The sequence below is a fragment of the Oncorhynchus masou genome, chromosome 31 (assembly GCF_036934945.1).
Source record: "Oncorhynchus masou masou isolate Uvic2021 chromosome 31, UVic_Omas_1.1, whole genome shotgun sequence".
Classification (NCBI taxonomy): domain Eukaryota; kingdom Metazoa; phylum Chordata; class Actinopteri; order Salmoniformes; family Salmonidae; genus Oncorhynchus; species Oncorhynchus masou.
In genome coordinates this window covers 63,272,460-63,295,673 of record NC_088242.1, presented here as the reverse complement: position 1 = coordinate 63,295,673, position 23,214 = coordinate 63,272,460, and the positions used below count along the sequence as shown (strand labels likewise).

The window sequence follows — 23,214 nt, the reverse complement described above, 5'->3', positions numbered from 1 at the left end:
GTGTCACACTGCCATAACTGCAAGGTAAGAAAAGGCACGTTTTGTCGACGATTTGGGACAAATCAGTCAAGACACCGACCATGATAAAGAGTTAAACAGTTTTTAAATCAACTCGTGAATTTGATTGACTATAGCTATGATCCCCCTTATATCTTAATGTAATGACATGAAAAGATGGCTTATCAACAGCTGTAACAAGTTGTCCAGTGGTAGGAAATCCTCACTGACACTAGTTTATATACTGAACAAAAATTAACGCAACATGCAACAATAACATACAGTTAATCTAAAGAAATCTGTCAATTGAAATGAATTCATTAGGTCCTAATCTATGGATTTCCCATGACTGGGTATACAGATATGCATCTGTTGTTCACAGATACATTTTTAAAAAGGTAGGGGCGTGGATCAGAACTAGTCAGTATCTTGTGTGACCACCATTTGCCTCATGCAGCGTGACATCTCTTTCACATAGAGTTGATAAGGCTGTTGATTGTGGCCTGTGGAATACTGTCCCACTCCTCTTCAACGGTTATGTGAAGTTGATGGATATTGGTGGGAACTGGAACATGCTGTGGTACACGTACGTCGATGGGGTAGCATGGGGCCATAAATGGGGCAACATGGGGTCATGAATTCTTATGAAACATGGTGATGGCAGGGGATGAATGGCACAAAAATGGGCCTCAGGATCTCATCACGGTATCTCTGTGTATTAAAATTGCCATCAATAACATGCAATTGTGTTCATTGTCCGTAGCGTATGCCTGACCATATCATAACCCCACCATGGGGCCCTCTCTTCACAACATTGCAAACCGCTCACCCACATGATTCCATACACATGGTCTGCGGTTGTGAGGCTGATTCGACGTACTGCCAAATTCTCTACAACGACATTGGGAGTGGCTTATGACAGATAAATCAACATTCAATTATCTGGTAACAGCTCTGGTGAACATTCCTGCAGTCAGCATAACAATTGCACACTCCCTCAAAATTTGAAGAATCTGTGGCATTGTGTTGTGTAACAACTGTACAAGTAGTCTTTTATTGTCCCCAGCACAAGTTGTACCTGTGTAATGATCCTTCTGTTTAATCAGCTACTTGATATGCCACACCTGCCAGGTGGGTGGATTATCTTGATAAAGGATTAATGCCAAACTAACAGGGATGCAAACATGTGCACAAAATGAAAGAAATACAATTTGTGCTTATGTAACATTTCTGAGATCTTTTATTTCAGCAATTTTTTACATTTAACTAGGCACGTCAGTTAAGAACAAATTCTTATTTACAATGACTGCCTAGTGGGTTAACTGCCTTGTTCAGGGGCAGAAGAACAGCTTGGGGATTCGATCCACCAACCTTTCGGTTACTAACCACTAGGCTAACTGCCGCCCCTATGAAACATGGGAAAACATTTTACATGTTGCGTTTATACACTGAGTATACAAAACCTTAAGAACACCTGCTCTTTCCACAAGGTGAATGCTATGATCCCTTACTGAGGCCACTTGTTGAATCCACTTCAAATCAGTGTAGATGAAAAGGAGAACGGTAAAGAAGGATTTTATTTTGAGAGGGTAGCCTAGTGGTTAGAGTGTTGGACTAGTAACAGAAAGGTTGCAAGTTCAAATCCCCAAGCTGATACAAATCTGTCGTTCTGCCCCTGAACAGGCAGTTAATCCACTGTTCCTAGGCTGTCATTGAAAATAAGAATTTGTTCTTAACTGACTTGCCTAGTTAAATAAAGGTAAAATAAAAAATAAAAGACAACTGAGACATGGATTGTGTATGTGTGCCATTCAGACGGTGAATGGACAAGACAAATGATTAAGTGCCTTTGAACAGGGTATGGTAGTAGGTGCCAAGAACTGCAATGCTGCTGGGTTTTTCACGCTCAACAGTTTCCTGTGTGTATCAATAATGGTCCACTACCCAAAAGACATCCAGCCAACTTGACAACTGTGTGAAGTACTGGAGTCAACATTGGGCCAGCATCCCTGTGAAATACTTTCAGCACCTTTTAAGTCGATTCCCCAACGAATTGAGGCTGTTTTGTTTTGCAACTCAATATTAAGGTATTCCTAAATGTTTGGTATACTCTGTGTATTACTCTTCAATGTAGAAAGACAACAGTTTTATCCGTTCGATTTGGGTGGATTTATCTTTATTGCGACAAATGGAAACTGTTTTTCAAAATGATTATTGCAGAAAAAGGTACACGGAGTACGTGATGTCAACCCAACTATGAAGCTCCTCTACACATTTAATTCTAAATGCCTACTGACTGCTAAATCTATTTTTAAACTATACAAAATGATGTTTCTTTGCAGGATCGTTTTCCCAACTTTAAAGAATGGCTTAATTGCTTCTCTGGTTGGATGGATGCAAGTGTCACCATCCAAATATTTACAGTGCACGTTTCACCATGACATGCACACAATATTGTGAATCTTGTATGTCAGATTTCTCGAATAGTTTGATTTAAACTCTACATGCTTTACAAGAAGAATGATTTCCATAATAATCCTGTTTACACGGACACATCTGACATCAGGCTTCCTGATGGGACCTTGATAAATGCAGACAAATTGCTAATCAAAATAAACATTCTACCACAGCGACCATGTTTTTGTGAAGATTATTAACAGCATCAATGTAACAGTATCATTTTAGACCGCCCCCTTGCCAATACCCGGGCGTGAACCAGGGACCCTCTGCACACATCAACAACTGACACCCACGAAGCATCGTTACCCATCGCGCCACAAAACCCACAAGCTCAGGCCTAGCCCTGATATCAGGAGCCTGCGGCGAAAAGTTTGATGAAACAATTGAGACTGAAATTAATAAAATCAGACATATTTAAGGACTTCCGGGTCAAACCCGGAATCAGCTGTAACTTCAACAGTAAAACAAAGCTTAAAACAATGTTTGAGTGAACCCTGAACACAGCAAATTAATGGTGAAGTTGTTTCCGTAGACTTCGTTCTCCTCGCCGCTCTATAAAAGCAGTTCAGTTTTCCCTCTCCCCGCTAAGACCACTCCGATACAGTCCTAGTAAAATGATAGGTTTTTACCTATTTTTGCCCATTTTAAATGGAAACCTATTACAGTAAGGTACTTAAATTGTTACCCATGAATGATTTGATATTGATATAAAAACAGCTGCATTGGGCCTTTAATAAAAGGTGTTAACATAAAGAGTTGGTTATAAGAGGAAAATAAGCAGTGGCAAAACGCATACCAAGTATCATATTTGATCTTTATTGTGTCTCCACCTTTTCTGCAATTGATTTCTATGCATCTTTTTTGAAACACACATCCAGGAAGAAACAAAAACTGAGGAAAACATAAAATTATTCCTTCATTAATTCCATCTTAAACAAAAAAAAAAAGTGCTACAACAAATCACATACAAAAGACAAGTCTACAGGGTGACTCAGACACAGACAGTAGGAAATAGAGGAGGAGAAAGGGACGATAGGGGAGTGCTGTACTAGGTACAGTGGTAGTGTCATGTCATGGTAGAACATATAATCAGAGGGAAAAATGCAACCTGAAAAGTGATGCAGGTACATTGGTAATCTGGTGGTCCAGTGTGTTGGTACTTCAACCACCACTCTGTTCGTTAGTTGTCATATCAATAGAGGAATTGGCTACAGCACACACTGTATAGGACCAGGCTAGTGCCTGAGCATTGTGGAGTGAAATGTTGGACCATAGGGAAGTGTGTTCTTAGGAAGGAGTGTAAAACATCAGGGATGTAGTGAGGGAGGTGTAACAGAGGACAGCAAGGTGGAGAAATATAAAAAAGCCCAGAGGAAAAGTAGCATTGGACACTAGGCAGCGGAGGCTGGTGGGAGGAGCTATAGGAGGACATAGTTATGGCTGGAATGGAATTTAAAAAAGGGACGTATTAAACATATGGAAATTACATGTTTGACTCCGTTCCATTCATTCCATTTCAGCCATACCAAATAGATCCTCCCACCAGCCTCCACTGATGCTAGAAGAGGCAGGGAAGAAGGTAGAGGAGAAACGTATAGTGAGATATGGCCTGATATCAACATAGTGCATCTGCCATTACAGATGATTTACCTTCACCACCAAAGACACATGGATCAGAGTACCTTCACCCAACCAGGGTCAAGGCTATAGAGATGTTTTATGATGAAAGCTGATAAATAAATAAAAAAGACCACATATGCAAAAGTACACTGGTTGTCGAAGTCAGCCCTGGAGGACCCCTGTTAATGTCTCCACATAATTAGGTCGTGAAGGTTGAACCACAGTCCTCCCTACCTGGCTTTGAAACAAGGAGATAAGGAAGTACGCCGAAGCTCCATCATCACAACACACTCACTAATATGACGATTAGCAGTCCAGTAGTATGAACCGAAACCTTGTCCCCGATACTGCACTCTGGGTCTCACAACACACGCACTACTCCTCCGACATACTGCATCTTCACAGAAGTTTTCCACAGCAACATACTATACATAACCATGTGTCATATGTTAAATGCGAGGTATAGTCATCATAGTTGTATCTTCCACTGCATACAGGAGAGTACACAACAAGAACAGCTTTAGGAGAATTTAAATACAAAACATAATTTAAATTCCATTCCAGGTCCTCCACTGCCAGCCAGCCAACTCATCAGGAAGTGACAGCTTTGTCCACAGACCATCTACAAGCAGGGGGGTTGTTGAAAAGCAGTGTGAGGATTGGGATGTCCGTAGTGTGTGTGATCTAGTCACCAGTCTGGTAGTGACTACAGAGTGACTGTAGTGACCTGACATACAGTATCTTACAGAGCCATAGCTACTGAGAGAGAGAGAGAGAGAGAGCACACATTCACACTGCGAGTACACAGCTGCAGTCAGTCGGTTAATGCAGTCAATAGAAAACAATGAGCAGTGATGAGCACCTAATGGAATGAACAGTTCTCTAGTCCACCGCAGGTAGGCTCCATCAGGATTATATATAGATTTTTTAAACTGTCCACACCAAATAAAGCTTTAGAAATTGCACTCGTCGCCACGTTATTCCCAGGTCCTTATCCTTGTGATATTTACATTCAGTAGTTAGTCCAGGATGGGATACAAAAAAATAATCAAATGAACTGATCTTAAAAACTGAAAACAAAGTATGTTTGTGTTACTTGACATCACTACTGCAATGCAAAGGCAGAAGAGCGCCAGTATCTGTTCTGTGATAAAGACAGCACTTGTATTATCACAAGCACAAAAGGTTTCTGGTTCTGAGATTGTCTGTCTGTGTCTGCGACAGCCATCTTCTGCCCCCTGCAGATAGAGTCTAGTCATGAAGGCTACCTGCTCTTACGGGCTGAATTTACAGTTCAGAGTGTGTGGTGTGTAGTGTGTAGTGTGTAGTGTATACACAGGTTGGACCAGGAAGCACCAGCGTGGCCACCCCTCTGTGCACTGGGATGCAGTTTTCCTATAGAATAAAACTGAACAGAGCAGGACCAGGTGAGACCAAAACCGGTCTGGGTGGGTCTGGTCTGGGCCTGGACTGGTGTGGAGGTGTGTATCTGGGCTTGGCTAGCGCAGTTTGAGCCTGAAGGCTGAGATCTCCATGGGCTCCAGGCTGACGGAGGAGTCGTTGGCCATAGGGGGGCTGGAGTACATCAGGGACAGCGACACGGGCTGGAGTAGCTGGAGGTCCAGGTTACGGAACAGAGACGACAAACCCAGCTGGAAGGATAGCCACAAGGAGAGAGATGTAGAGAGAGACAGACAAATACAGTTTGTGAAAGAGGGGTAGAGTGTGTTCGACAGAATAATCTTTCCAGACTACCATAATGACTCCAATTGCATGCGTGTGCAACCTACAGTACTATCCAGTTGTGTGTGGTGAGCCATGTGTGTAACCTACAATACTATCCAGTTGTGTCTGTGGTGAGCCATGTGGTTAACCTACAGTACTATCCAGTTGTGTGTGGTGAGCCATGTGTGTAACCTACAATACTATCCAGTTGTGTCTGTGGTGAGCCATGTGTGTAACCTACAATACTATCCAGTTGTGTCTGTGGTGAACCATGTGGTTAACCTACAGTACTATCCAGTTGTGTCTGTGGTAAGCCATGCGTGTAACCTACAGTACTATCCAGTTGTGTCTGTGGTGAGCCATGTGTGTAACCTACAATACTATCCAGTTGTGTCTGTGGTGAGCCATGTGTGTAACCTACAATACTATCCAGTTGTGTCTGTGGTGAGCCATGTGTGTAACCTACAATACTATCCAGTTGTGTCTGTGGTAAGCCATGCGTGTAACCTACAGTACTATCCAGTTGTGTCTGTGGTAAGCCATGCGTGTAACCTACAGTACTATCCAGTTGTGTCTGTGGTGAGCCGTGTGTGTGGTTGAGGACCACTGACCTGTCCCTCGGTAGTGGTACAGTTGAAGCCGGGGTTGGGGGTCTCCAGACCACAGTCCAGACCCTTCCTATGCAGGATGAGGGCCGTGTATGGAGACGGGGAGTGGGTGTCCTGCTACACGTCACACAAACAGCAAAGCAAAAACATATCAGCATCAATGGTAAACACACAGAACCCTACATGTATTATATCTTCCAGCATATTGACGCTCCACAAACAAGAGAATGACTTCACTTCTAGTTACCTGGTGCTGGATGCTGCGCAGGTTGATCACGTGGAAGTCGCAGGGCAGAGCCCCTGTGAAGGGGGCGAAGGTGTGCAGGGGAGGGATGCCACGCTTCTTGGGCAGCACGGGCAGCGCAATCACCTCGTGGTTGAGGATGGCCGAGGTCAAGTGACTGAGCAGGGAGGGGAAGCTGGTTGGTCCACTGTCCACCACCTGAGAGTCAAAGAAACACATCACAACAGACAACACGGGTCATATCTGACAACTAACCCCATCCCACCGTGCTTAGCTTCAGCACTCAACACAGCAGGGAAGCTGCAGAGCTGAACAGCTGAAAACAATTTTAATTTTAAGCGCATAACCAATTCCAGGATGCTGCTATGGCAGACCTTTGAGCTACAGGGTAGAGGGCAGCTAAAAACACAGGGTAAACTAAAGTTAAGAACTACAGCTAGAGCATATATTACACTGACAGACTACCAGCCAGCTACGGCTGGGTAGCAAGCAACCTCGCTGTTGCCATGGCAACATTACCTCTTGAGCACCGCCTCTCAGAGTGATTGTGATGAGCGAGTGAAACATGGAGGAGAGTTTGGCAAAGAAGCCAGCATGCTGGAGTGCAATGGAAGAACAGACAGACAAAGATAACAAAAATAAATGAAAGGGGGTGACAAAAGAATGGAGGGACAGTGGTTAACAATCGCAGCATGAGAGATGAGACATTTTCAACAACTGCTGATAAACAGAATTCCTGGCTTACCCACTGTTTCCACTCAGACTATATTGGCTTCATTTGCTTGGATATGACACTATAAACAAGATGCAGGAAGTTCCAGTAACTTCTACCTGAGGACTCTAGACTGACTGACCTTGTTGCCAGTGGACCTACTCTCCAGTAGGAGGCGGAAGCGGTTGGCCGTCTTCTTGTTGTCCTTCAGTCCCTGGCCCAGGCCGCGGTTATCATCTTGCATCAGCCGCCTGTCCAGAATCACCTCCAACTGGCCTGAAGTAGGGAAAAGCAGAGACATGCACATAGAGCTCTATCATAGATCCTGGATAGAATACAATTGACATTCCCATTGAGGACTCCCACCATTCAAACTGGGTGGGGATTCCTATGGGTTGGGAGCGTTCAGACAAAGATCATAGCATTGTCTTCTTCAAATTGGGTTGCCTATGGATGGTCAATTGCATTTTCCCTGCGTCTGTTGTGGTAAAAAGCTGAGGTATGGGCTGGAGTAATATAACCCAATTCATAGACCAAGCTAAAGATGCAAGGACTGGCCAAACCATGATATCAAAATTATAGTTTTAATCATGTTTTGAGGCTATATAGTGTTTGTTACATTTACTTAGTTTACAAACATTGGCTTAAGACAAGCTTATATTTTGGGTTCGACAGTTCAACTACCGTAAGCACGAGGCATTTATAAGTGATATTCTTAAAGAGTCAATGGGTACATATCATTACTTCATAAATCCCAAAATTGATGTAGCAACTGCAGTCCTTCCCTACCGCTCTCTAGGCTGGTGGCACCCAGGGCCTGGGCTGAGTGCAGGGTGAGGCGGTGCTGGCTGTCCTGAATGTAGGCCTGGCTGGCGATTGGGTAGAAGTTGGCCTGCAGGGGGAGCTTCAGGAAGCGGCGTCGGGGCTGCATCTGTGGAAACATTACAGTATCGAGGTACATGTTGAAGCCAAAGAGCAGACATTCTATAGTGTAAAGTGTGTGTTGTGGTCTGACCTGGAATCCGTTGAGGTCTGTGTAGAAGGTGTCGTCATTCTGGATGTCCGTGACCAGCCGCATGGCCAGCTCCTTGTTAGACTGTTCTCTGATGTCCACCATGGTGGTGACATCCAGAGACAGACCATCCACACCTGGCACATTGTGTATGCGGATGGTCTGTTGGAAGTGCTGGTAGAAAGCCACTACCTCAGAGAAAAGAGGTCCCTCCACCACACGCACCACCGGAGGCTCCTTCTGACTGTAGGGCTGAAAGATGGAGAGACAGCATGTTTCTCTAATGGTTAAGGTTAGGATTGAGGCAGGTTACTGATCCTAAAATGGTCTACATGTAATGTATCTCTAGTAGAGGTAGGAGGGTTTTAAAGCTTGCTCACCTTAGCCTTTCCGTCAGGCAGGAAGAGGTAAGCCCCGCTCTTATCCTTGGAGGACCGAGTACCATATGTCACAAACTGGATCTGAACCTTCAACTCCAGAGGGTCATCTTTACGACGGATACTCTGCTCGAGAGACAGAAGGAGAGAGCATATTATACATTACACTTCAACCAACTGAGTCTGTGCTGCCTATTTGGAATTCATCAAATGAGAAAAGGGCCTTTTTATTTATTTTATCATTTTAGTCAACTTTTAGGCTGAATTCCAAATCTGTTAGAGACAAAGCAGAGTCAGTGGCTGCATCCCCAAATGACAGTCCAGGCCTTTGGCCAAAAGTACTGCATTACATAGGCTACTATCTTGGCTGCAGCCAGCCCTCTACGCACCTCCAGCAGGCCTGTGGTTCCTGAGAAGCCCAGTGTGAGCGACTGGGTGGAGGTGTAGAAGGGTTGTGGGTCTGCCGTCTGGGAGCGGAGGGGGAGGGGATCCACGGCGTGGGCAGTCTGCCCCCGACCAGACAGCCTCAGCAGGGTCTCGGAGCGCAGCGTCATGGGGGTGTCGGCAGAGTCATACAGGTGGAACACAGCCAGGCCCAGGGCAGGCAGACGCACCATGAAAGAGGCCTGTAGACAGGACAGAACACAGTTAAACACACACACGGCAGACAGACCGGGGCACTCATGCTACGCCTAATATAATCAATGCATCTGTCAAATGAAGTACCAAGCAATGCCCATTAAGTAGCCACTTCTTCAACCTCAGGAGGCTGAAGTAATTCGGCTTGTCACCAAAAACACTCACAAACTTCTACAGATGCACAATCGAGAGCATCCTGGCGGGCTGTATCACCGCCTGGTACGGCAACTGCTCCGCCCACAACCGCAAGGCTCTCCAGAGGGTAATGAGGTCTGCACAACGTATCACCGGGGGCAAACTACCTGCCCTCCAGGACACCTACACCACCCGATGTTACAGGAAGGCCATAAAGATCATCAAGGACAACACCCACCCGAGCCACTGCCTGTTCACCCCGCTATCATCCAGAAGGCGAGGTCAGTACAGGTGCATCAAAGCTGGGACCGAGAGACTGAAAAACAGCTTCTATCTCAAGGCCATCAGACTGTTAAACAGCAACCACTAACATTGAGTGGCTGCTGCCAACACACTGACTCAACTCCAGCCACTTCAATAATGGGAAAGGATGTAAAATATATCACTAGCCACTTTAAACAATGCTACCTAATATAATGTTTACATACCCTACATTATTAATCTCATATGTATACTTATATACTGTACTCTATCATCAACTGCATCCTTATGTAATACATGTATCACTAGCCACTTTAACTATGCCACTTTGTTTACATACTCATCTCATATGTATATACTGTACTCGATACCATCTACTGTATCTTGCCTATGCTGCTCTGCACCATCACTCATTCATATCTTTATGTACATATTCTTTATCCCCTTACACTGTGCATAAGATATTAGTTTTGGAATTGTTAGTTAGATTACTTGTTGGTTATTACTGCATTGTCGGAACTGGAAGCACAAGCATTTCGCTACACTCGCATTAACATCTGCTAACCATGTGTATGTGACAAATAAAATTTGATTTGGAGAGCACTACAAATTAAACCAGCAACCACACACACCTGGAAGACCTCTGCGCTCATCTGGCTAGCAGAGCTCCACTGGGCACTGAGCTGCACAGGGAGGGTCTGTCCGTCCTCTGTGAGCACCCTGACCCTGGCAGAGTTCACCAACACTGTAACCACACACAGCCTATCCTGCTCCACCGGGTTGAATAGCACCAGGTACCTGACGGAGAGACAGGGGGATATCAGTCACAAACACCAGACCCATGAGAGACTGTAGTGGGGCAGAGTGGAGGGGGGGGGGGGGGTACCTGGGTCCTGACTGGTCCAGTTCAATAAGAGTGCGCTGGGGCAGGGAGTCTTGAGTGGCACGTCTGTCATCCTATAGGATAAGGATATGAGTACGTGATTGTCAGTTGCACTGATTGCTTACACTAGAGAAGCACTGAGTCGTGGATTACAACTCCTGTCAACCACAGAATCCCATTGGAAAGTGACTAAAAAGAGAAGATAGACTTATATAAGCTATTGTAACACTAATGCATTGTTAGAGAGCTCCATGTCATGAACAGGTTGATGCTCCCAGTCCTTCTCCCTCACCGTCTCTAGGAAGGGTTCTGTCTGGTAGAAGCGATACACATCCTTGTTCTTCATCACTAGGAAGTGGGCTGCGTTAATGATCACTCTCTTCAGGCCCTGCAGGGAGTGCAGTAACCTACAGGAGGGACAAAGGACCAAAGACACATTATCCTAATATTCTTGAAGTTTGAGACATGAGTGTCTTTTATCAAACCAGTGTCCCGAAACCAGGCACATCTCTATTCTGCGTCTCTCTTAGCCACTGACCTGTTGCCGTAGTCAATGACCACATTCTCCTTGGCGGTGCCTGTGATGGCATCGTGATGCTGGAAGAGGGCGACGGTACGCCTTGCGTCCGTCAGCAGGGTGTAGTCTGAAGTGGGGTAGCGGCCCTCCATGCCTGTGTGGCGAGCATGAGCCACAGCAAGACTGAACAGGATCTCTGCCCCCCTTGGGAACACCACACAGGAATAGTTTAACAAAGACAAGTGAACCTTTGACAGTGTGCATGACAGGTTTCCATCTTCCAATTATTTAGCTTTTGAAAACTAAACACGTGGCTAACATTGTTGAATTAACGACTGAGAGTAAGGCTCAGATGCCAACCTGCTGTTTCACAGGTGTATTGAAGCCATGTCTGTCTGATTCCACCTGGCCTTACCGGAGATGGGACTCCAGCACGCGGTCCATGCTCTTGTAAAAGGGCCGGGAGGTGTAGTAGCCACTCCAGTAGTGGTCCTCGCGGTCTGCGTACGCAAAGAAGTCCCCGCTCAGCACCGGGTAGTCTGGGGGTCTGGCACCCTGGGGCACATTGTTGGCCTTGTAAACCGCAGTGAAGTATTCGGTCAGGGTCCCAAACTGGGCCTGGAGACATACAGGAACACAGGCGAGATTGAATCTAAAAATGTCCTCTCTAAACATCAAAAACTAATGTTCATTAACTAACAGACCAGAAGAGCCAGAGAATTGTGGGCTTGGTCTCTGACCTGCACGTGCATCTCAGGGTGAGAGTTCATGTAGTCAAAGAGTCTCTGGTAGTTGAGATACTGCTGGTCCCACTCCAGGGCCTTGTCGTAACGAAAGTCATCTCCCAGTGGAACCAGAACCACCTTACTGCGGAAAAGCTTGGACTTCTTTCGGTACTGGTCCAAGAGCAGGTGGGCCCTAGGGTGGAGAGAGAGGTTACACACAGATTAACATCACAATTGTGGCTTGTGGGTACCAGTATTACAGGATTGAAAACAATAAATTCCTGAACAGTGCTTGCTTTAGAACAGTGGTTCCCAAACTTTTTACAGTCCCGTACCCCTTATTAAAACATTCAACCTCCAGCTGCGTACCCCCTCTAGCACCAGGGTCAGCTCACTCTCAAATGTTGTATTTTGCCATCTTTGTAAGTCTGCCACAAACACACACTATACAATACATGTATTAAACATAAGAATGAGTGTGTTTGTCTCAACCCGGCTCGTGGGAAGTGACAAAGGACTCTTATAGGACCAGGGCACAAATAATTATATAATACTAATCAATCATTTTGCTCTTTATTTAGACATCTTACATATAAAACCTTATTTGTTCATCAAAAATTGTGAATAACTCACCACAGATTAATGAGAAGGACGTGCTTGAAAGGATGCACATAACTCTGCAATGTTGGGTTGTATTGGAGAGAGTCTCAGTCTTAAATTATGTTCTACACACAGTCTGTGCCTGTATTTAGTTGTGATGCTTGTGAGGGCCGAGAAGCCACTCTCACATAGGTACGTGGTTTCAAAGGGCATCAGTGTCTTAACAGTGCGATTTGCCAAGGCAAGAAACTCTGAGCGCAGCCCAATCCAGAAATCTGGCAGTGGTTTCTGATTAAATTCAATTTTCACAAAACCGCTTGTTGCAATTTTGTTGGGGCTCTCTTGTTCAGATATCGGTAAGTGGACTGGGGGCAGGGCATGAAAGGGATAACGAATCCAGTTGTTTGTGTCATCCATTTCAGGAAAGTACCTGGGGAATTGCGCACCCAGCTCACTCAGGTGCTTCGCTATATCACATTTGACATTGTCCGTAAACTTGAGTTAATTTGTATACAAAAAAATAATAATACAATGATGGAAAGATCTGTGTGTTGTCCTTGTTAATGCAGACAGAGTAGCGTAGAGCTCCAACTTCTTAATCATAGCCTCAATTTTGTCCCGCACATTGAATATAGTTGCATTGAGTCCCTGTAATCCTAGATTCAAATTATTAATTTGAGAAAAAACATCACCCAGATAGGCTAGTCGTGTGAGAAACTCGTCATCATGCAAGCGGTCAGACAAGTGAAATTTACGGTCAGTAAATAACACACTAAGCTCGTCTCTCAATTCAAAAAAACGTGTCAATACTTTGCCCTTTGTTAACCAGCGCTCTTCTGTATGTTGTAAAAGCGTTACATGGTCACTGCGTAATGCAGAAAATACACAAGAGTTCAGGGGCCTTGCTTTAACAAAGTTAACCCTTTTCATTGTAAAACGTATTTCAAGCTGTCAGGCATTCCCTTGGCAGCAAGAGTCTCTCAGTGGATGCTGCAGTGTACCCAAGTGGCGTCGAGAGCAACTGCTTGCACGCGCGTTACCACTCCACTATGTCTCCCAGTCATGGCTTTTGTGCCATCAGTACAGATACCAACACATCTTGACCACCAAAGTCCATTTGATGTCACAAAGCTGTCCAGTACTTTAAAAATATCCTCTCCTGTTGTCCTGGTTTCCAGAAGAGGATGTCTTTCTTAATTGACCCCCCATAAACCTAATGGACATATACCAGGAGCTGTGCCAGGCCCGTCACATCTGTTGGCTCATCCAACTGTAACGCATAGAATTCCCTGGCTTGTGTGCGAAGCAGTAATCGTTTCAGAACATCTCCTGCCATGTCACTGATGTGCTGTGAAAGTGTTGTTTGAGGAAGACATTGTCTGGATAGTTTTTATGGCCTTTTCCCCCCGCATTGTCCCAGCCATATCCGCGGCAGCAGGGAGAATGAAGTCCTCCAGAATAGTATGGGGCTTGCCTCTCCTAGCCACTCTGTAGCTCACCATATAAGACGCTTCTAGCCCCTTCTTATTAATGGTATCTGCTGCTTTTATACATGTCTTACTACTCAAATGTAGTCTTAATTGTCGCTCAAAAAACACCCGTGGTTTATTTTTCGAATTGGTATGTTTTGTTTCTAAATGTCTACGCAACCGTGAAGGTTTCATCAAGTTGTGAGATAGTACGTTTGCACATATAACACACAGTGGCTGAGGAAAGGCACTAGTCCCAATTTAAGTGAACCCCAAATCAATGTAGTTCTCATCATATTTGCACCTCTTCGATGGTCCAACATCCCTGTCTGTTGTTTGGTGCTTTCCCGGGTTAGGGGACGATGGTAGCTCGTCGGCTGCATCAGATTCACAACTGTCAGTGTCCATGCTAGCTGGGCTAACAATAAATGTAGAATTACTGATGCTAGCATTGGATGTGCTTGTGGAAGCAGAATAACTTGTGTCATATATAGGTACAGGTGTAGCAGTACTACCAGTAGAGCTGGTATGCGTCTCTATGGACAACGAAATGAGTAGCAGCTACGTTTGGTTACATACGAACCATTAAGTGGAATTCCCGCGAGAGAGTAACGGTTAATGTGATTGGATGTTAATTATTTGACGAGGCTACCTGTATTTGACATTGTGTTGTTATTTCACTGAACACTAGATGGTTTAATTGTATTTGTGGCAGTAACACGAGGCTACTCAGGCGAGAGAAACCGAACCAAAATGTATAACCCCGCTGGAAAATATAAACGGACTGTTTGAAAATGTGAGAAAAATAATAATAATAAGTATTTATTATTTAAAATGTGAATCACATTTTTATTTGGCGTACACCCGACGGTTTGGGAATATCTGCTTTAGAATATGGACATTATTGGCAATAGCAACGTTTCTGTTTAGTGACCTTCGTCAAAGCATACATTTAATGAAAAAGAGAAAGCTTGCAAGCAGTGTGCAGAAATGTCTTCTTTTGAAATGCATTACATATTCAATCACATCTCTTAGATGTGTGAGTGCATCCCAGTGCAATGCCAGTGTTACAGGACAATAGATGACTGTACATGACCTTAGAAAATGGATTATATATAAAAAAAAAGACTTTTAATGGAAAAAGGCAATCAATAGATTTCAGTTAGAGAACTACTTTCTATTAGCCTCTCTCTGGAATGGGTGCTTTGTAGAGTTCAATGAAGCCTTTCTTTTTTCTACACAAAACTAGTGATTGACAAGCAAGTTGTTGCAGTGACGGTCTCCAAAGCCAGTTGCATCTTTCCTGTATTTCTGCACCCACACCCCACTGTTCTACTACAGAGCTCTGACATCTCCTCACCCCCAATCCCCCACACAGTCCCTGGAAATGCTCCTTGACCCACATTCCCCCCCAGCAGTGTGGTGTACAAGGCCCCGGGGAGGCTCTCTCTGCTTGGCTCACCTCTCTGCCACGTTGGCCTCCACCACGGCCCGCGGAGGAACCTTCCAAGGACAGTTGACCCGGCCTCCTGGCAGCCTCTTAAAGTCAAACTGGCAGCAGATCTTGGGGTCCGGCCCGCAGGTGTGTGGCACATCATAACTGTAGAAGGGCATCATGTGGCAGAAGATGTCCGTGCCTGACTTTTGGTCTGGCAATACAAACAAAAGGAAGAAAATAGTTGACTTATTTGTAGTTTGTGAATATAAAAAGTTAAATGTAAATACAAGGAAGGAACACAGTTACTGTTCTTTGTTCAAACTATAAAATTGGCCATTGCCACATTTCCCACAAACTCAATTTGACTTTGAAAGACAGTCCAGAGTTGCAGCGCATTTCAGAGAGAAAAGCACATTATGGTGTAAATAGATGAGATGGTTTTCCTGGGAGCAGACCAGCCAGCCACTGACCCCAGGCCTGCCTCCACATGAATTCCAGGCTGCGGCTGGAGGCAAAGTGCTTCTTTATGGAGTAGTGGACCCTCTGGATGAGCATGCTGGTCAAGTTGGCCCTCTTCAGCAGGTAGGGCATGGTGGCACTGTGGCCAAAGGGGTCCACAGCCCAGCCTGACCGGGGGGTCACACCTACGGTAGGGCACAGCACCGGAGGGTTAACATCATGGAAAATACAACAGAGCATGGTGCACAGTTGATATGTCATCTTAAAGGAACTCATACAGGAACAGAAGACAGAACTATGTCCAAAGCATACAGGATTTCACACAATATGCACAAAAGGTGTCGTTGCAAAGTTATCCGCTCAGAGTTTGAATCAGTTTAACTTTCAAATGCTTCCGCTCCAAACCTTAGGGTACAAAGCCCCTTGCATGAATAAGAAAAAGTGTCTCGGAGAGGGCAGACGTGTCACTTACCCACGTTCTTCTCCAGCCACTGATGGCCTTCTATGAGCTGGTCGATCATGGCAAAGTAGTGAACGTTGGCCTCATCACTCATCACCCAGCCTCCAGTCACCATCTCCAGCTGACCTCCTAGGATTAGCCTGAGACATCCACACAGTAGGGAGGTGAGAAAAAGCAAACTCTTACTCCGAGCCACTGCATTAACCAGAAAGCAGGCTGTGTCAGGAGTATCGAGTCTCTATGAAAAGGCAGATGTGGAGCACATTAGTTAATTACTGTAGATCACCCTGCTAATGTGGCCTGGCAAGTTGTTTACAGTCTGTGATAAGTGATACTGAAATTATACTGTTTTGCTAGTTAGGTAGAAATTCACAGCTGGACGAGTTCCTCATTACAGAAAACAACTGAAATCAAATCTACCAAGACCGGCACTATTGACTTTTCCCCCATGTGGGCAATCCTCAAAAGACAGCTCAAATACTTTAAGGAAGAATCCATTTGGGCAGTAGTAAGATGCCTGAGAGCGAGTACTGTGACTGTGAGACACTTACTTGCGCATGGCTTCCTGCTTGTGCATGTCTGCGCTCTCCCACCACTTGGCGAAATAGGAGATCTCGGACCAGATGAACTTCCTGCGTGGGTCCTCAGTCAACTTCACCAGCATGTTGTTGAAGATGTGCTGCGTCTGGTCTGTGTAGTACTTATCAAATGTCTTTATCCAGCCTGCCGGGATGGGAGACAGCAGCACAGAGGTGATGAGCACAACAATACAGATCAGGAGAAACAGGGTCCTGTTCAGTAGGACTGGCAGTACTGAAGCAAAACGCTTCAACTGAAAACGGGAGTTCCTTATTGGAAAAGTTCCTGAGGTAGGCTTTGGCTACCTCCCTGATACAAAGCATTTATGGGTCTACAAAATATGACCCTGTATTGTACTGTACCATTTCCTATAGTGTATTCTGGATTGTGCCATGACAAGATGAGGGGTAAGAGCAGGTCAGCAGTACAGTACCATACAAAACAGCTGTGCGGTATTAAAAATAACACCCGTTTTATTATTTAAACAGAACAGAAACTGTGCCTTACAATGAGCCACCTTGAATGCATTGTCAAAGGATGAGATGCATGTAGCAACTGATAATGTAATAACTGCTAATAATTTAACAACTTTGGCATTTAAAATGTAATAAATGCTGATAATGTGATAAATTGCCAATAATGTAGTAAATGCTGAATGCATAACTTAAAGTTTTTGCGTATGAAATAATTATTACATTATGCATTGATTATTACAATATAAAGTGGGTTTAAAAAAAATACACAAATAATGTAATAACAATTTAAAATTGCTTTCTTTAATAGCATGCATATTAAGCGTCACACACTTGAGGAACACTTTGCATTCATTGCCACAACAAACTTGCAATTTGAAGACACACCTTGTAGTCATGTGATTAGCCAAATTGTAACGATCACAAAAATATTCAACAAGAGTTTCACTCCTCCTTATCCCAGGACTGACCAAGCTACTTTGCCTTAGAGTGCAGATGGAACCAGACTCATGTCAGACTGATTCACTCACACACACTAAACCCATTGGTTCGGTGCCAAAAACTGTGTTTTTTTCCACTACTGCCTTAAGTCCTCTTAAGAGCCTCACATATGGAAGTTCTACATAGTGAAAGGGGCCTTTTACCATTGCGTTGTCTGCAGGTCTTGTTATGACTCTACGCCAGTCCTGCCATTAGACCTACTTCACTTTACCTGCAGTCTTGTTAAACCTTAAACTCTGGCCTGGCTTTTGGAGGACATCCCAGAACAAAAGAAAAAACAGCTTTAGCATGATTCACTGACAACAGTCCCAGTGGTCTCTCATAGCTCTCCGTAGACCCAAGACTAGCTGTGAACATTTACTCAGTGACACCTTAGTAATGAGTAAAGTCAATTCTAATTCAAATGGAAGCATAATGAATGGCCATTCCTGTTCTTGAGTGACAACCTGCAGGATCTACCACAGTCAACAAGTCAATAACTGTCAAGTTAGCTAGCGGGCCTCAGACTGGCTGTAAATAAATCTAATGGAACTGTCAATCTCTGGCTAAAATCAAATCTTGTGCCAAGGAACAGACATTCTAATCTAAAAATAGCCTGGACGTTGGCATTCTAATGTAATTATGTCACTCTATTTGTCAATCCTGTCATCAGCAGGTAATAGCAAAACATGAAAAATGTATTGAATTGTGGTAAGACACCAAGAATAAAAGGTCTTCCCTGTCACTAGGTCTCAATCACACTTTGCAGTTTTGAAACAGCAAGGTAGATCTACTACCTGACCTCGTCCAATAAGAAACCCTAATTTTCATTATCCATTTCATAATGTTTTGCTAAGGTGTGCTCTGAAGAAACTTGCTTTTGAGGCATGCCTAACCTGGGTCGTTGTGGGAGTGAGGGACCACAAACACCTGCAGAGGCTCACTGTCCCACTCCCCAGGCTCATAGGTGATCTCAAAGCCCTGCTTCCACACACCCCCGTCCACATTGTCAAACTTCAGCAGGGAGTACACGTCCAGCATCTGGAAGACAACAGACCGAAGTTGGCAAAGTGGTGAGAAGAGGCAAATCACATGAAATCGGTAATCTCTCACCTTAAACGTGTCACGTAGACAAGAGACAGTGTGTTAACAATTACATACGCATATGGCCTACTGATGGCCAACAGAACAATACCCAGAAAGTCCCTGGAGAGCAGCTCACCTGCAGGTCGGTCTGTCCACGGCGGCCCTGGGCAAACTGGCAGTCCTGGGGCTTGACAGAGAGGAAAGTGGGGCGTCCGTCGAAGGGCAGGACCCAGGAGCCGTTGGCACTGCGGAAAGGCAGCTGTCCGCTGGGGGACACAGCGCCGGTGTCAGTCAGCTCCAGGACAGAGTCCTTGATGTGGCTGATGATCTGGTGGTTCTCCTCCAGTAGCTGCTCCAGCTGTTCTATGCGGTTCTGCAGAACAGAGATCTGGCTCTAGAATGCAGGAGGAAAAAGGCCCCGGGAGGAAAATGGGGATGAACGTCACAGGAGGAGCTAAACATGGCAAGCAAGTCTATTTGGATGGATACACTACTTCACTGTCCCCTCCCAAAGGAAACACTGTTGTGAAAATCCAGGTCCTTGTTCACTCAAGCTGTTGCAAATATGTAAATGAATAAATAAAAGCAAACAATTTATGGATCCTATTTGAGGCAAATGACAAAAAAAAACGTTTAGGCCAACATGACAAAAATCCTGTCAGAAACAATTCAATCCAGACTTCATTATTTACACTGTTGCTGGAGCGGGTCTTCAGGTCACAAATATCAGCACAGCTGTGGTGGCTGGGCATCTCTACACATGGTGTGTTTATGAAAATAGCTCAATGCCTCTCAGAATACAGTACAAAATAAATGGATAAATGAATTATTTAAACATGTGTGCATCTCACCAATTAGGCCCTAGAGTATTCTACGTTTGATAATTACAGCTTTGATGTAACTCAAATTCAAAGGAAAAGTGTTCATTAAACTTGAAAAAGGTACTGCCTCTGGCTTGTAACAGCACACAGATGTATCACAACAACATGGTGTTTGATTGCAGACAAGGGTTGAGACTAACAAGCTTACTAATGGTGCCATGTCTATAGATGTCTTACCCTTGGGAAGTTCCCGCCGCCGTTCTGTCGCCTTGCAGGGTCGTGTTGGACTCTGTCCAACATCAGGTATAAGGAGAATACTGCCACACAGAATATGGCTCCTCCACACACAGTCACCTGCTTCTTCAACTTCATCCTTTAGCCTGTAGAAAAGCCTTTTGAGGGGCAAAAATAAATAAATACCTTGACTTGTAGTTCTTTACCACCAAGATAAGCGAGAATGGTCCTTAGTTAGGACAGAGTGGAGTGCAGTCCTTGGAGTGCAAAAAGTGCCTGAAAGTGACCGGCAGAACCAGTGTCAGCAACAGTTCCCCAACCTTGCCTGCACTTCCTTAGACCTCCATTAACCAGAACAGTCAGGGGCGGAACAGTTGGCAGAGAAGGTGGATGTAAGGGTGTAGGTGTGGTGAGGGACATAGGGTACTTAAATCAGCAGTAGCTGGCAAGCTGTCTGTCAGCTCCGGCCAAACCACAGCCAGGCTCCTTCAAAGTGGCCCTTGTGCTCCCAACCATCCAAACCTGAGATTTGCGGAGGAGGGGGAAAAGAAACACAAAAAAACAAGCACTAAACAGCGAGGGCTCAAACAGGGAGCCTACTGTCTCCGCAGCATGGTGTCTGTGTGTGTGTGTGCAATCCTTTGGTCCAGTCCAACTCCCTGGGCTGTGTCTAATTCTTTAGCACTGGCAGAGTCCCCTTTCGCTCTGGTTGGCTGCCAGGGCATAGCCATAACAGTAAGCACATGGCTTCAGTGGTGCGGAGAAACAGGGGTGAATGAAGGACTTGGCTACAGGTACCACCAGCTCTTTAGATAGTCTTTTTCGCTTGGCTCAAAGCACTCCAGTATGAGACAAATGTCACTACGATGCTCTCTTTGACAAAGCCTAAGCATATCAACAATGGCAAAAACAGACATTTCCTTGGTCACGTTCGCATCATGTTTAAATTATGTCCTACGGTCCTTTTCTGAAGCCAGAGGGTAATAATCTCAGTTTAAGGAAGCATGGCCAAAACAACTATGTAATCCTGCGTTTAGTACTCAGTAAAAGGCTGTATGCAAGTGTGTAGGAGAGGAGAGTCACAGACAGATCTTGATAAAGAATGTATACCAAGAAGCAAAATAACCATGCTGAGCCCAGTGGCCTGGTTTTCAGGACGCTTGCTCGCTAAAGAAAGACAGGTGTTCCTCCTTCCAACAGCAAATCCTGTATGATCATAATCCTATCAACTAACAGGCTGTCAGTGACAGCCTTGCCATGGGGATTTGTGATGATAAGACCCAACACTTACACTGGCTGCAAAACAACTAAATGGTTCCCAATTCAAAAATGATGTGTTGGGCCATCTGTGCATGATGACTAAACCTCTCCTAACATGGAAATGACAGGCTCCAGTGATATTAGCTTAGTAAAGTATTCTGCCTTTAATATAAATGAGCTTGCAATCTTTCCAAGGAAAAGTTACTGTTGCAAGCTCCACATTTTGCAATGCATAAATCACTACATGAGGATATCAGACTCCAAAGACTAGATTTGATTATTTCCCATGCGTGAGCTTGTAAGAAAAAGATGGGGTAACTGACTGCTGATTCCCCTTCATCAATACAGATAATGGAAACCGACGTGGTAAAGAAATATCAGTTTGTGGAAATGTATCCTTGTTTGTCGAACCTGTAAATGAAAACAGCAGCAATCAGTGAAGTCAAATAAAGCTCCGGAATAGTTAATGGTGATTTCCCCGTGTGTGGGATGAGGTGTGAAGCAACGATAACATGGCAACTCAATAATTCTTCATCTTTCAAGCAAATAAGTATCAATATAGCTCGCTAGCTATCAAGATCTAGGTGATACCCAGTGACAAATATATTTTTCGATGCTAGCTAGCTAACTTTACTGAGAGAATCTATGCATACTCACGTCACCCCTACCTATATCTACAAATTAACACAATTACAAGTACCCCTGCACATTGACTCGGTACAGGTATCCCCGTTATTGTATTGTGCAACTTGTATTTTATTTATTATTACTTTAGTTGATTTAGTAAATGTTTTCTAAACTATATTTGCTTAAAACTTAAAAAGCATTGTTGGTTAAGAGCGTGTAAGTAAGCATTTCACAGTAAGGTCCTATTGTATTCGGCACGTGACAAATAAAGCTTTCATTGGATAGTCAATGTCATTGTATTTTTAAATGAGCTTGGTAGTTCCAAATAGGATACCATTCATACACAGGCATAAACTATGATTCATGCAGTCATGCCTGACAGACAGCTAGCTATATTAGCTAGGATCAACAATGACAGGTTGGGTGGATTTGCAACAATCTGTGCTGTGAGTCAACTCAACTCAAAAAATACATTACATTGCAAGAGCTACATCAGCTAGCATCATTTGAATGAACAATCTACATCACCATGGCAATCCAGCATCAATTGATAGAACATTCCAAATTACCATTTAAATTATTGCATCGCAATACCTGGCAGTCACTGCGAGTGTACCAATGAGTTTACCAGTCAACTTGTCAAGGTTAGAGCGTCCAAGTCCGTTCTATTTCTATGGGTAGGCATTTCTCTGTTACCATAACAACTTAGCTAGCTAGTTAGCCTGTCTGTTTCATTTGCGCTTGTTAGCTAGCTAGCTAGTTAGCTAGCATGTGCTGTTACATTACTGCATTAGCAAGCTTGCTTCAGCAATCCTTTTGCCACTGGAGTTTGCACTCATCTCTGACTGACAGCTGCTGGGCACAATCCCACGGCTCAAACACTGTAAGGTTTTTGCTAGCTAACGTTACGTTAGTTATCTGACTACACAACCAGTTAGCTAGCATTAGCCCTGCTACCAGTAACTAGCTAGCTAGCTCGGTGTCAAAGAAATCAACCTACCAGTCAGAGTCAAATCATCCCGAATATCTGTTTTCGGGACACATAAAAGAAATTGACGTTATGATGCCCGTGGACGGTTATCCATAGCTACCGAATGGTTTTCTGTTTCGCCGTCAGCCATAGATTGGATATGCGTGTCAGAGACGAAAGAGGAACCGAAATATCCCACTCCCTCATTTTTTTTTCTTTCAATGAGGTGAGGAGGAGGAGTCTACCGACGTGTCCATAAGCGACTTCAGTCACCATTCATTTTCTGGATTCAGGGTCATTCAAACATCGTTTTAAGCTTTATTTAGCTGGTGACAGTTACAGC

At 44.3% G+C, this 23,214-nt stretch overlaps 1 protein-coding gene across 2 annotated transcripts; it reads right to left on the bottom strand.

Moving 5' to 3' along the window:
• Positions 1-3,252: 3,252 nt before the first annotated feature.
• man2a2 (mannosidase, alpha, class 2A, member 2) lies at positions 3,253-23,171 on the bottom strand. Of its 2 annotated transcripts, XM_064951668.1 has the most exons (23): positions 22,902-23,171; positions 20,018-20,172; positions 19,096-19,353; positions 18,770-18,914; positions 16,893-17,064; positions 16,354-16,481; positions 15,893-16,066; positions 15,447-15,633; positions 11,931-12,108; positions 11,606-11,808; positions 11,212-11,394; positions 10,966-11,080; positions 10,677-10,747; positions 10,423-10,588; positions 9,145-9,381; positions 8,759-8,881; positions 8,382-8,630; positions 8,156-8,297; positions 7,509-7,642; positions 7,174-7,251; positions 6,658-6,852; positions 6,414-6,527; positions 3,253-5,729 (listed from the first exon to the last, which is right to left on the bottom strand). In XM_064951668.1, the coding sequence occupies exons 2-23, from the start codon at positions 20,150-20,152 to the stop codon at positions 5,577-5,579; spliced, it is 3,540 nt and encodes a 1,179-aa protein (XP_064807740.1). In that variant the 5' UTR covers positions 20,153-20,172; positions 22,902-23,171; the 3' UTR covers positions 3,253-5,576. The 2 variants fall into 2 exon arrangements, with proteins under 2 accessions (XP_064807740.1, XP_064807739.1); XM_064951667.1 differs by lacking the exon at positions 7,174-7,251.
• Positions 23,172-23,214: the final 43 nt, after the last annotated feature.

What these genes read in the sequence shown, in the direction of transcription:
- man2a2 (XM_064951668.1), bottom strand. Translation starts at nt 20,152, where the DNA reads ATGAAGTTGAAGAAGCAGGTGACTGTGTGTGGAGGAGCCATATTCTGT. An exon ending in GTGGCTGGAGAAGAACGTGG is followed by an intron (nt 16,067 to 16,353) that starts GTAAGTGACACG and finishes GCCCTACCGTAG; the next exon opens with GTGTGACCCCCCGGTCAGGC. An exon ending in GTCATTGACTACGGCAACAG is followed by an intron (nt 11,081 to 11,211) that starts GTCAGTGGCTAA and finishes TCCCTCCTGTAG; the next exon opens with GTTACTGCACTCCCTGCAGG.